General features: G+C 51.4%; 1 protein-coding gene across 1 annotated transcript in view; it reads right to left on the bottom strand.

Moving 5' to 3' along the window:
- Positions 1 to 13,115, bottom strand: part of LOC123815036 (uncharacterized protein C20orf203) — a 30,040-nt gene extending 16,925 nt beyond the window's left edge. The window contains 1 exon segment of the mRNA XM_045833198.1: positions 13,098 to 13,115. Within this exon segment, the coding sequence (XP_045689154.1) occupies positions 13,098 to 13,115 (18 nt within the window).
- Between the last annotated feature and the right edge of the window lie 1,371 nt (positions 13,116 to 14,486).

Here is a 14,486-nt window from a genome sequence, read left to right as displayed (position 1 = left end):
CCTACGAGGCCTCAGGGAGCCAGAGCAGCAGAAGTGATGGAGAGGCTGGCAAGAAGCCCGCAAAAGGAGAGGCCCTGCCTCCCCTCCTCCACCTGCTACAACTGTCAAAACACCCGTCCAGCCCTGGCTGCTGTGGCTCAGTGGACTGAGTGCCAGCCTATGAACTAAAGGGTTACTGGTTCAATTCCTGGTCTAGGGCACATGCCTGTGTTGGGGCCCGGGTCCCTGGTGAGGTGGGAGGGCACGTGAAAAGCAACCACACATTGATATTTCTCTCCCTCCCTTTCTCCCTCCCTTCCCCTCTCTAAAAATAAATAAATAAAACCTTTAAAAAAAACGCCCGTCCGACAATACCTGGTGCCTGCTGTGGGGCGCATGGCCCTCACATGCACGAAGAAGCATGTACAGTTCGGGTACAGTCAGGCGCTCAGGTGGAAGTCCCACCAGGGTGCTGCCAGGTGACAAAGGAGACAGTCACTCCCAGGGTAGTGTCCAAAAGAATGCAAGAGGTGGGCCGGGCGAGGTGTTAGGTCAGTGACAGTAACAGCCACCCAGCAGCGATGGCTGTCAGTAGGTGCCGAGAACGCATATTAATTAGCTCTATGGACTCCTCCAACAGCCCCAGAGTCGGCACTGCTCCCATCTCAGAGATAGGGAAACTGAGGCACAGAGAGGTCAGTGACTTGCCCATGGGCCCCCAGGCAGTAAGCGTAGGTCTGGAAGGAGGAAAAGCCACATGCTGGTTCCAAGGTGACCATGACAGGGGCTGCCAGGGACCCAGTGTGTGCGCACTGGCCAACTTTCTCCCGCTTCCCTCCAGCGTCCCCAGCCACCCTGGCCACTTCTGATCCCTCTTCCCAGGGGTGGGCACGGAGACCGGGATGGGTGGGCAGGCCTGCCTCTGCCTGCACACAGTCCTGGGAGGAGGCCTTGACCCAGATGCTCCTTAGCAAACAGACTTTCTAGTCCCCCCAGAGGCATCCTCCTCTCCCCTGCTTCCACCGCCTGCAGTCGCCTGCAAATTGCTTCCAAGTGTTGATAACGACAGCAAGCCCAATCTAATCACCGCTCGAGGAGGAAACTGGGTGTCCCAGAGCACTGGGCGTCCTATCTCCCCTGAGCCCTGAGGACTGGGGCAGGATGTGAGTCATGGACCCCATTCTCTGAGGCCCGGGCAGGCCCGTGACTTTCCCAAGGTCATGCAGACTCTTCCAGGCACAGCTGGGGTTAGGGATTCCCCTCTCTGAGACTGTTTCTGCATCTGTAAAATGGGCAAAATAATAACTGCTCCTTTCTGTTGTAGTAAGAATGCAATGAAAAACTCCTACAGAATGGAAAATTCCACCTGGGCCTCTAGCAAGAGATGACAGGCCTCGGCGATACCTGCTGGGTAGCTGGACATTCATTCCACAGATTCTCTGCCCTCTCTGATGGCAAACACACCCACGCTCAGAAACACACGTCTTCTTCCCAGGCCTTGAGACAGGCCTGAAAACCCTCCTGTCCTGGCCACACGGACGGGCTTCTCTCTGAAATGATTTCTCCAGCCTGGGGGAGACGGCACAGCCAGCGAGGGAGAGAGCTCCCGGGGGCTGGTGCGTGGGTGGAGAAAGCAGAATCCCCCCTCGCTTCTGCCTCCCTCACTGCTGAGGGCTCAGCCCCCACCCCCACAGCCTCCTGGGGGCAGAGGCTAACTGGGCAGAGGGGTTCTTGGGGAGCAGTCTTCATCGTCTCCCACAGACATAGGTCTCCCGAAGGCAATGCTGTGTGTGTGAGGTACAGTGGAGCTGAAAGCTGCTGACAGCAGGCCTCTGGGGGTGGGGAGGAGCAGGGAGAAGGAAAAGAAAGAGGAGGAGGGGAGAGGCCAAGTGGGTCCCGCTCCCTCCCGCACAGCCCACCCCAGAGGAGCTAAGAAAAGCTCCAGGGAGAAAAACCGCCAAGGATGCACAGTCGTCCTCCCCACTGAGCTGGAGGCCCTTCCTTCCCCGAGCCAGCTGCCCCAGGCAGATAGTATTCGGCTCGGAAACGCAGGCCCCACACACCAGCCCACGGGAGGCTGCCAGCTGAGTCAGCCTCTCTACCTGTCAGGAAATCATTCATAAAACATGACACCTTCTCAGCACCCAGCTCCCAGCCTCAGCCCAACCACTGTCCCCACCAGCTACACAGGCACATTGCCTCCAGCCCCCCAGCCCCCTCCCTCTTCCTTCTCCCCCCTCCCCCAGCTACTTGTCACTCTTCTCCTGGGATGAAGAGGGATGAGACCACGTGAAATAAGGCCAGCTCAGCCCCTGTAAATCAGTATTTCCTGGGTGCCTGCCCTGGGGGAAACAGCAGAGTCAGGGGGGCAACAGCAGGGTCAGGAGAGCAACGACCACTCAGTTGTGAGCAAGTGCCAGCAACAAGGCTTCCAAAAGGTTTTCGCGGCCATGGCCATGCCAGTGGCGGCACTTCTTTATCTTCAGTTTACGTGGGAGACAGCTAGAGGCTCTCAGGACACCTCACTGGACACACCTCGCTGGCCCAGTGGGACATGGAGGTGCGCAGAGGGGAAAGGACTTGCCCCAGGCCACATGCGAGGTCACACTTGACACCCGTGCCCCTGAAATGCAGACGGTATTCCACATGTTGTTTTCCTTCACCACTCGAACCCTTGATGCCCTCTCTTACCTGGGAGATAAAATGCGGGTTGTTCTCCTGCTAAAGAACTGGATTCCTTAGCCAGCCCCGGATGCCTGGACCCTGCTAACCTCTGCCCTCATTACATTCCCCCTTGCTCACCTTCTCCAGCCATTCTGGCCCCCTTGTTTCTCAAACACACCCAGCATGCCTCAGGGCCTTTGCACACCCCACCCTTGTCTGCCTTCCATTCACTGCAGGTCAGGCTCCTATCATCCTGCAGGACTAGCTTCCTCGTCGCCTCAAGACCTTCCCTGACAACCATAGGAAGCCCCCTCCACACATTCCCTATCCTTGCATGAAAATAATTGCTATCCTAACCCACAGCAAGTTAATCATGCACTTCCTTGCCTATCTGCTGTCTGTCTCTACATGCAGAGCAATCCTGTGGGGTTGGTTTTGCTCACAAGGTGCCCCCAAGGCCTAGCGCGTGCCTGGTGGCAAGCAGACCCTTGGGGAGTATTTGTTACGGGAAAACTGAATGACTTCTCTTTGTACGTGATAAGAACCCCTCAGGCGGGCACTCATGTCCCTGTATCCTCTGACCATACCACCAAGTCAACCAGAGAGAGGCTCAGGAGGGCACGGAGGGTGGGGGTGGGGCCAGGAGCTTGGAGCCAGTACAGGGCTGCTCTGTCCCTCCTACCCAGATGAGCGCCCTGGCAGTGGGTGGTGTGTGAGAGCGCTCTGTGAGACACTCCGCAAACTACTGTTAGCTCTGCTCTCTGCTCCTCCAAGAGTGGAGGAGCCATCAACACTTGCCGGGTCATGAGAAGGGTTTCGAGCTGCGCCTGGGTCACCTTTCTGATCAATCTCTTAGTCAGCATTTACCACACCCCCACCAGGATTCACACTGCATCAGAAGCCAAGGCAAATGTATCCAAATGATAGGATTAAGGCTTCTCAATATTGTATGCACGTTAAAAATCACCTGGGGAGCATGTTAAAAACGCAGCTTCCCTGACTCCCCCCACCCGGCCCCCATTCCACTCCGTGCTGGTTTCACAGGTCTGGGCTGGGGTCAGGCACGCGCCCAGGGAGGCTGTGAGGCACACCCGAGGTTGTCAGTGATTCCAGACCCTGGCCGTGCACGGGAACTACCTGAGGAGCTTCAGAAAACACCGATGCCGGACCCCCAACTACCAGAATCCTACACTGGTGTTTTTCAAAGACTCCCCAGGCGATTCCACGGTGCAGCCAGGGTTAAGGACCATTGCCCAGATACTTGCTTTCTGGATTATTCTAGATGTCTCAAGTCAGAGGACTTGGGTCCTCTGTGGGAGGTGGATGTTCAGGGTCAAGACCACCCAATTGCCAGCACCAGCACTGTTCGTGAACCCTGCCTGAGCTCTTCTTATGGGCGCTCTGGACACACCCCCTGCCCTTAATGCCTTCACTCCCACTTGAGCTGGGAGTCAGCAAGGAGAAGGGCAAGACCAGAGGACGGGTACCGATGTTCCCATCACTCTCCTGCTTAACGCCTGCCCACGATTCCTTTTGGGATCAGGTGCTAAGGCCTGCCTGGTACAGTCTGTCCTCTGACTGTCTTCCCGGCTTCCTCTCCTGCCATTTCCCCAACCCTCACCCCAGACAGCCCTTGTCATCTTACTCTATGTCCAGTTCTCCCACAAGCGCCATGCCCCTTCCCACCCACTGCGAGGCGACACTTCCCGCTGCAGTGGCACCACCGCCCCGTCTTGCCTGCCAGTGTCCCTCACCCTGGTGTCTGTCCGCAGTCGGCCAGACACGTCCCTTCCGGACTCCCACACACCGCCTCCAGTGGGCGTCCGTCACCATGCCCTGCAGGCGACATCCGCCTCCCTGAGAGCAAGGCTGTGTGCTCCTAGCATCTACACACAGGCCTGGAGGAATCCGGGGGAGTAGAGGGTCAGCAAGGGTCAGCTACATTTTCAGGCGGCTTTGGACAGGTGCAAAAAACATTTGAGATAATAAGAGCCTCAGGCAGGGCAATCAGAGAGGGGACTGGCTGTTTGGTACCAACGCAAGGACTAGAAGGTTGCCACAAGAATGCAAATCCAGGAACTGACAGTCTAGAATTACCAAGAGGTGCCTTATCACTTGGTTAAAATCTAGGTTCTACTGTACACCAGCTGTGGGCCTTGGGGAAAGCCATTTAATTTCTCGGAGCCTCAGTTTCCTCATCCATAAAATGGAGATAATTATAGTTCGGACTCCAGGTTGCTAAAAGCAGTAAAGCAAGCTAATGTATCTAAAGCACTTAACACAGCGCCTAGCATAAGGAATCGCTCAGTGAATGCTGGCAATAATTGCCAGTATTACTCATGGAACACGCGTGCTGAAAAGGCCTTAAGAGATCATCTAAATTAACTCCTGAATTTTATAGCCAGGGAGCGAACCCAGAAAATAGGAAGTTCTCACTGGCACTTCTGTCCAGCCTCTGTAAACCCAGAGCAGGACCGCGCTGCTCGGGGTCTCTGTCAGGGTCACTGGTGGGAGCTGGCGAGGGGGCTGCCGGGAATCAGCTGACGGGCTGGCAGGATCCCAGCCCGGGGTTCCCAAAGCCGTGGAGCCTGAGAGAGTCCCAGTTTCTCGGCTCTGTTTCAGGGAAAATCGCTGAGCATATTTTAGGATCAGCAGAAACCCACAATGCCTTTGGCTGAGCACTTTCCCTCTTCTTGTGGAAGCCCAGGGGTATTTTCTAGGAAATTGAGTCCATCTGTTTCTGATTCATTTGTACTTAACTCATCACCAGGCTGTTTTGTAAGAGCCCTTTGATGTGAAAGCCGCCTTATTCCATAAGCCTCTCTAAGCCTTTATTTAGTCAACAGTAGGTAAGGGGTCTCTCCGAAGAGGCCAAAGGCAGCTTCTTGAGCTCCCCAGCACTCGGGCCAGGTGAAAGAGAAGCGAGGCCCTAGGTCTCCCCCTCTTCGGGGCTGCCGGGGCCTGCGGCCAGGCCCCCTGGACCACTCCCTCCCTCTCCTCACTGGGCACTGCTATCCAGCATCCTCCTCATCCACCGCTCACAGCCTGTCCGCAGGAATTTATGATTTCCTGTGTGTTGCTCTAGTTTCTTGACGTTGACTTCAAGTTCCTCAAGGACGAGAGGCCAAGCCTCCTAATCCGCGGTGCCCCCACAACCCTGGCACCATGTCTTGTACATAGTTACAGGGACAAGTATTTCCAAACCAAAGACCCATGGAAAAGATCTAACCAGTATACTAATGGTCCTCAAAGGGACGAGGGGGCAGAGTATTCGACATCGAGAACATTTGACACTGAGGCTGCTGTTCCCCGGTTGCGAGCAGCTGAGAGCACCTCTGGTTGAACTGAACTACCAGGTGCGAAGGGAAGAATTCCCCCTCCCTTCGCCACCCGCACAGAGCACTCCACGAAGTCTCAAATGTGTCTTGTTTATTCAGCAAGGTGAAAAAATTGAGGAAACCCCTAATTCAAGAACATAAATAAAATTCTTCACTAAATTCAAGGGTGACCGGGTCACAAGGTGCTCCCGGGGAAAGCCGGGGTGTTTTCGGGGATGTCCCTAACTTCAGGTCGACTTCCAGGCTGCACAGCCCACAGTCCAAGGGCATCTCTGGCAGACATGGAATCTCGCAGGGTCCCCACAGGCTGGCCATGCGCTGTATTTATTAAAGGCCTATTCAGCGGGCCTCTCTAAGGCAGGGGGCACTGTAGGGAGCCTGGTGGTTCTCACACTGGAGCATGCATCAAAGCCACCCTCCAGGGCCGAACTGAAAACACCGATCACTGGGTTCTTGACGCAGTGATGGGTAGGTCTAGAGTGGGGCCCGAGAACTTTCGTTTCTAACAAGTTCCCAGGTAGTGCTGATGTTATCGGTCTAGAGACCAACACTTCAAAAACCACTGGTTTAGCCATTCATTTAGTCCTGAAGTGAAAATTTCATTATGTTTCATGTTTCTTTTTCTCCAAATGCTGTGGCTTAAAACTAACAACGCAAAGGTAGGTGAGAGGTGATGACGCATCACTCTGCAGTAGGCACTGGGCTCGGTGGCTCACACAGGCCACCTCATTCAATCCGCACCACCACCCTGTAAGGCAGACACTTTCTCCACTTTACAGATGAACCTCAAAGGCGCAGAGAAGTGAAGCAACCCTCCTCAAGGTCCCACACAGCAGCTCTGGAGCTGGTATACAGCAAGTGGCCAATATTCTCATCAAATGAGTGCCCTTTGTGAGCACAGATGGCAAGAGGCAGATTCGAACCCACGTCTGACTTTAAAACTCAAACTCGGACTTCCACCCAAGATGGAGGCATAGGTGGACGCACCATACCTCCACATACAACCAAGATTGGAACAACAACAATTTAGAGGCAGAATAACACCCAGAACTGACAGAAAGTTTATCTGAATGGAAGTCTGGCAGCCAAGAAGTTGAAGTAGACCCGTTCATCCAGACCGGTAGGAGGGGCGGAGACGAGCAGCTGGGCGTGGGTTGCAGCGCGCAGAGCAGAGAGAGTTGGGCGCATAAGGCAACCAGGGATGTGTAAGGCATCTGGGGCACGCAAGATCGCAGCGGGTGGACCCTGAGTATGCAAGCGGCAGCTGGCAGACCCAGTGAGGCGGGGATTGTGGAACAGGGCAGAGCGCTCAACCCAGGATCCCAGAGAAGGGACTGAGGTCCCACGGAGAACGGAGCTACCGCCATTGTTCGCTCTGGATCCCGCCCTCACATACAACATCACAATCTAATGACTGGGGTGCCCAGCCCTGGTGAACACCTAAGGCTCCGCCCCTCACCGTAACAGGAGCAACCAGACCAAAGAGAGAGAGAGAGAGAGAGAGAGAGAGAGAGAGAGAGAGAGAGTGATGTCTCAAACAGAAGAACAAATCAATGCCCCAGAACTCATCCTTTTCAGCTACCGAGAGATACCCAACCTATCAGATGCACAGTTCAAAACACTGGTGATCAGGAAGCTCACAGAATTGGTTGATTTTGGTTGCAAATTAGATGAAGAAATGCAGGTTACCATAAAAGAAATGAAAGAAAATGCACAGGGAACCAATAGTGATGGGAAGGAAACTGGGACTCAAAACAATAAAATGGACCAGAAGGAAGAAAGAAACAACCAAACAGGAAAGAATGGAGAAATAAGAATTCAAAAAAATAAGGAGACGCTTAGGAACCTCCAGGACATCTTTAAATGTTCCAACATCCAAATTATAGGGGTACCAGAAGGGGAAGAGGAAAAGCAAACGTGTAAGATTGAAAACGTATTTGAACAAATAATAAAGAAGAACTTCCCCATTCTGGCAAAGGAAATAGACTTCCAGGAAGTCCAGGAAGCTCAGAGAGTCCCAAAGAAGTTGGACCCAAGAAGAAACACACCAAGGCACATCATAATTACATTAGCCAAGGTAAAAATGAAGGAGAGAATCCTAGAAGCAGCAAGAGATAAAGGACACAGAAACCTACAAAGGAGTTCCCATCAGACTGTCAGCTGGTTTCTCAAAAGAGACCTTACAGGCAAGAAGGGGCTGGAAAGAAGTATTCCAAGTCATGAAAGACAAGGACCTATATCCCAGATTACTCTATCCAGCAAAGCTTTCATTTAGAATGGAAGGGCAGATAAAGTGCTTCTCAGATAAGGTCAAGTTGAGGGAGTTCATCATCACCATGCCCTTATTTTATGAAATGTTAAAAGGACTTATCTAAGAAAAGATGAAAAAAAACATGTATAGTAAAATGACAGCAAACTCACAATTATTAACAACCACACCTAAAGCAAAACCAAAAGAAACTAAGCAAACAACTAGAACAGGAACAGAACCACAGAAATGGAGATCACATGGAGGGTTAGCAACAGGGGAGTGGGAGGAGGAGAGAGGGGGAAAAGGTGTTACAGAACAAACAAGGGGGGCCTGGGACGATATAAAGAAGCCCCCAGGTCCGTATGTCCGCCGCCAGAGGAAAGACGTCTCTCAATGCCAGAGATTTGTGAAAAGGAAAGGAAACATTTATTTAATGTTATACAAACTTAAAGTAGGGACCTAATGTCTTCACCAAAAATCCTAAAGTCCCTTAAAGCACCCACAAACAGACACAGTCCTTCCTTCCTTCCCCCTTTGCCCAGTCCAGAGTACCGTATCTCCTAAAGCTGCGGGGGTCCCCACTCTGGCAAAGGCACGTGGTCCTCTCTCCCCGGACCACGGGAGTCCCCACTCTGCCAGAGCCGCGTGGTTCTCTCCCTCAGGGTCGCGAGAGTCTTCATTCTGCTAAAGCTGTGTGGTTCTCTCTCTCAGGGCTGCGCATGGTTCTCCCCCTTCAGGGCTGCGCACGATTCTCCCCCTTCAAATGGCGGCCGCGTCTCAGTTTAAATCCCAGCGCCAATCTTCCTCTGAAGCCCCATTTCAGGCTCCTCTCACAACTGGCTACAGCTGCCAGATTCTGGGCAGGTGTGGCCCTGTGGTGTGGAGCCAATTATCTCCAGGCTCTTCTGGATCTTATTACAGATCCCTATTTGAGGCTCCCCTCTTGGCTGCATCCTGTTACAAAGGTACAGAGAATAAGTAGCGTAGATGGTAGGTAGAAAATAGACAGGGGGAGGGTAAGAATAGTAAGGGAAATGTACAAGCTAAAGAACTTATGACACATAGACATGAACTAAATGGGGGGGATGTGGGTGGGAGAGGGTGTACAGGGTGGAGGGGAGTGAAGGGGGGAAATGGGACAACTGTAATAGCATAATCAATAAAATATATTAAAAAAAGAAAAAAAGAAAAAACTCAAACTCAAACTCATTCTACATTAGCAGGAAGCATTAAAAAAGGTAACGTAGCTCTGGCTGGTGTGGCTCAGTGGACTGGGTGTCAGCCTGCTGACCAAAAGGTCACCGGTTCAATTCCCAGTCAGGGCATGTGCCTGGGTTGCAGGCTAGGTTCTCAGTTGGGGATGTGCGAGAGGCAACAGATCGGCATATCTCTCACACAGAGGTTTCCCCCCCCTTTCTCCCTCACTTTGTCTCTCTCTAAAAATAAATAAAATATTTTAAAAATATATATTTGTCTCGGTGCACCTGTTACGTATGAGAGGCGGAGCCTTAGGCGTTCACCAGGGTGGGTTAGCCCATGTCGCTGGGTTGTGACGCTATATGTGGGGGAGGGGTCCGAGAGGGAACAATGGCGCTTGCTCGGCTCTCAGCCCTCTTTCAATCGCTTCCCGCTAGCAAATTGGGCCCTTCAGATGCTGATTCCCAGGTCAGTGGGTTTGTGTAGGTTCTAGGACCCTGTGGGTCTCCTCAATGAACTCCTGTGAGGCTGGGAGTTTTGCCTGCCACTGCAACGCCCATATATTTTTTCAGTTAGAGGTTTTGAGACTCTTTTTCGCCGGCACCAGAACCCTGGGTTGCTCAATCTTGTCTCGCTCCCTGGTCGTTCCTCCCAGTTTATCTGCAGGTGAATGTGGGACGCCCTCTCTGCCAGCTGCCGCCTTGCCAAGAGTCCTCTCCAACCCGGCTCCCTGGCTCCGCCCCTCCTACCAGTCTGAACAAATAGTCCTTCTCTAACTCCTTGGTTGTCAGGCTTCCATACGGTTCGATTTTCTGGCAGTTGTGGTTATTTTTGTTTTTAAATTTGTTGTTGTCCTTCTTTTGGCTGTGAGAGGAGGCAAAGTATATTTACCTATGCCTCCATCTTGGCTGGAAGTCTTTTTTTATTTTATTTATTTTTTAATAAAAGAGGTAGTGCAAGCTCTGGGAAGGAAAGAATTGAAACTTCTTCCTCCCTCTCTCCCTTCCTTTCCTCCCTCCCCTTTCCTTTCCCTCTGTCTTTCTTACTCTTGGATTTTGTGAAGGTGTTGATACAACTAAAGCTGTTCTGCATCCAGTGTTGACTGTCAAGATGAGGCAGGCACCGCAAAGAAACGGTAGGGAGCTGGTTCCAGAGGGTCCTTGAGGGGGATGTGTGACCACCTGCTGGAGGCACTGAAGACTCTCGGGTGGAGGCCCAGGTCAGCCCTGGAAAATCGTCGCAGTGTTGTGAGGAACAAGGCATCTAGAAATGATTCAGGTGGTTGGTGTGGAGGAAGTTCCCTTGTTTTGGTTGGAAAAATTTTTTTACAAAAATAATAGATATTCTTAGCAATCTGTGGGGCAGAGAAGGAAGTTGTTTGAACTTTTTATCTTTTTTCAGTTCTGTTTGAATGTTTTATTGTGTACATTTCAGGTATTGTCTCTATAAACAGAGCACACTAATTTATGCTTATGTGGAAAAATTTGGAAACTACAAATAAGCAAAAGAAAAAAATTAAAAATTTGCAATTCCATGGCCCATGGTTTTGGTATAATAACATTTTCCTTTATATCCACTTAGTATTTTCAATGTAAACCTTTTTTACAAGAGTAGGTTCATCTTGCTCTGACCAGTGGGGCTCAGCTGGTTGAGTGTCATCCTGCAAAGTGAAAGGTCGCTGGTTTGATTCCCAGTCAGGGCACATGCCTGGGTTGCAGACCAGGTCCCCAGTTCGGGGCATGTGAGAGGTAGCTGATCAATGTATCTCTCGCACATCCGTGTTTCTTTCCCTCCCTTCCCATCTCTCTAAAATAAATAAATAACCACTTAAAAATAGACAAAAAAACAAAAACCAAAAACTGGAATGTATCCACACCAGAGAATACAATCCAGGCTTAAAAAGGAAAAGGAAAAAAAAACACCTACCAATAACATAGGTAGATCTGAAAAACATTATGTTTAGTGGGAGAACCTAAGCACAAAAGACTACAAAATGAATCATTCCATTTACAAAACATTCTGGAAAAGGCGAACTGGGGGGACAGGAATCAGAGCAGTGGCTGCCAGCACTGGGGGCGAAGGGAGGGAACTGACTCCGAAGTCTCATGAGGGATCTTTTTTAGGGGTGACGGATATTTTATATCTTGATTGTTGTGCTGGTGACATGACCACACGTTTATCAAAACTCACTGAACTGTACACTTAAAAAGGGTGGATTTTGCTGTGTGTAAAGTACACCTTCATGAACTTGACTCCCCAGACAAAAGCGTAGAGCTGCCAAATACAAGGTATTATCCACCAGGCATTATACATGCCACTTTCCACAGAAATCCTGAAATACCTGTGAAATATGGCATTTGTTAAAAAAAAAAACAAAACAATCTGGAAAAGACCAAATATGCTTAGGCAAATGTTTGTTGTTGGGTCATCCGTCTTTTCAAAAGTCCATTTCTACTCTCCGGCGAATGCCTGCGTGTAAGGCAGCCAGCCCCACTGGGGAGCAGCCGACCACGTGGACTGTGTGGAGATTTTCCTTGTCACCACCTGCTTTTCTTTTCTTCTTAAAAAATATGAGCAGAGTAAAAAGAAAGAACAGTAACCATTTCTCCCAACCCTAACCAGACAGTCCTTTTTCCTCCAGGGAAAGAATACAGGTATTTCTGGTTGACCTTCTGGCCTGACAATCGCCATCTTAGAAATACTACGTGCCGAAAGTCAATGAAGCTCAAGACAACCTCCAGCTACAGGCCAGGTGGACAGACAGCAGACTTCTAAGCAGAACAGGAGCAGGAGTGAACTGGTGCAAAGACGAAGCGCTAACAGTAGGAAAACACCTGCTTCAGTGCCCCAGCACGGACACCAAACCCCGTCTGACAGTCCTTGGGCCTGGATCCGTGCTCCTTATACGAGAGATTCCTTTCATGACAACACTGCGATACGGGAAAGGGGCTGAATAGTCCCTGGAGTTCATAACGGAATCTGGGTTGCAGCGAATGGGAGTGAGGATATAGTCTCCTCCCGATAGAAGTGGGTCCTGAAAAGTCAGACTGCTGGAGATCTGTGTACTCAGTGTAGCACCCAGCTCCCAGGAATGGTCGTGAATCAGGAGCAAAGTGTTCCCCTGCTCCTGGAAGATGGGTGCCCTGCCTGTTTGCCTTACACCAGGGTGTCACACTCATTTTCACTGGGGGCCACATCAGCCTCACGGTTGCCTTCAAAGGGACAAGTGAAATTTTAGGACTTTATAAATGTAACTACTCCTCAATGGCTAAGTGAGAGCTCGGCGCTGTGGCTGGGTAGGAACAACGTGGAGGGCCGGATTTGGCCTGTGGGCCTTGTGTTTGCCACCTGTGCCTTACACTAAAGACTCATCTACGATCTATGTTAAGACACAGCAACAATCAAACCAACTTCTGCAGATGGATTCCTCTGAAGCCAGGCAGGTTAGATAGCAGCCCTGCCCAGGAAGGTCTACCCGCAGACTCATTTCATTGTGATGAACAACAGGGCTTGTTGCCCGGTGGGGTGGGGAGGGGTGGGGCTGGCTGATGCTGAGTGTTGGCGTTCCTGAGCGGAAAAACAAATCTCTTATCAAGAAGCCCTCCAGCCAGTGGGGAAAAGAATCTTGAAAATCAGTAATTTTCAGAATGGGATAATGAAGAGCTCACCTTTGGTCGAACAAGCATTGCGCTGAGTGACCTAATAACCCTGTGAGGCAAGAGCAACACCTGGCCTACAAATGGGGAAACTAGGTTCTGAGGGGTTAGGAGGTTGCCTGAGGTCACGCGGTTGGGGCCAGAGTTGGAACCCAAGCAGCCTGACTCTGGAGCCTGCACTCCTGTCGCCCGCAGCAGAGGTCCGAAGGAGGCCCAAGGGGTGTTTCTATGGCACAGAGCGGTCAGGCGGGCCCTCCCAAGTGCCCTGGACGTTACAGCCTGAAGTGTGGGGAAGCACGACAGGCCCAGGGGAAGAAGCAGCAAATGGCCTTGTGGCATGGTGGCGGTTGGCATCTGGGAGACTAGATTCTGTAGTACAGGACGCCTGCTGGGAGGCACAAGAAATGGGAGTGGTGGGAGACGAGGCAGGGCCACGCTGTGGGACCTGGTGTGCTGAGTTTGGATTTCACCCTGGACACCATGCAGAGACACGAGTGGATGTGTCAGCGGCCATGAGACTTGCCCATAAGAATGCTCGTGCCAGAAATGGGCCAGACTGTAGGAGCTATGAGGCTGAAGACTGGGGCAGGGGGTGGGGCATCAGGGAGCCCCTGTTGGGACCCAGGTGGGGCAAGGGGGCCTGAACCGGGCAGTGCAAGGGGCTCCTTGTTCATACGCTCTCCAGCGGCCAGCTGGGTGCAACCCTTACAGAGGACCCCGACCAGAACTCTGGACGGTGTGCTAGGCTGAATCCCCTTCAGGTCCCTCCAAACCCCGTCTCTGAACCGAGCAGGACCATGTGGATCACGGGCGGCACTGACCCAGTTTCAGTCCCCAGGCCTCCATTTCCCCACCTGTAAAATGAGTGAATTTAACTAAATTGTATTTTAGGTGCCTTCCTGTTCTGATATCCTTTTTTTAAAATTTAAGGTTTTATTTTATTTTTTATTTTTAGAGAGAGGGGCAGGGAGGGAGAGAGAGGGAAAAACATTGATGTGTGAGAGGTACATCCATCGGTTGCCTCTCACACGCATTCCAGCTGGGGATGGGCCCACACACCAGGCATGTGCCCTGACTGAGAATCAAACCGGTGACCTTTCGCTTAGAGAGTTGGCGCCCAACCAAACGAGCCACTCCAGTTAGGATGCTGTTCCAACATTCTGTACATCCTTTTCACGTTAGATTCTAATGATCTCAGGCACATGAGGCCCTCAGAAGCCTCATGGACACTCTTAGACGCTCTATCCAAAGGCACCAATGTGCTCTTCTTTGGTGCTGTGGACAGTAATCTCACACAAACTGGACAATCTCTATAGAGGTCATTGATGATTACTTTCATGTATTAACTTGAGGGCACCACTATACCTAGATATCTGGTCGAATATTGTTCTGCATGTTTCT

The sequence above is a fragment of the Phyllostomus hastatus genome, unplaced genomic scaffold (genome assembly GCF_019186645.2).
Source record: "Phyllostomus hastatus isolate PE091 unplaced genomic scaffold, TTU_PhHast_1.1 phas_contig_17, whole genome shotgun sequence".
Lineage (NCBI taxonomy): Eukaryota > Metazoa > Chordata > Mammalia > Chiroptera > Phyllostomidae > Phyllostomus > Phyllostomus hastatus.
The sequence above is the reverse complement of the archived record's forward strand: the minus strand, read 5'-3'. Positions and strand labels throughout refer to the sequence as shown.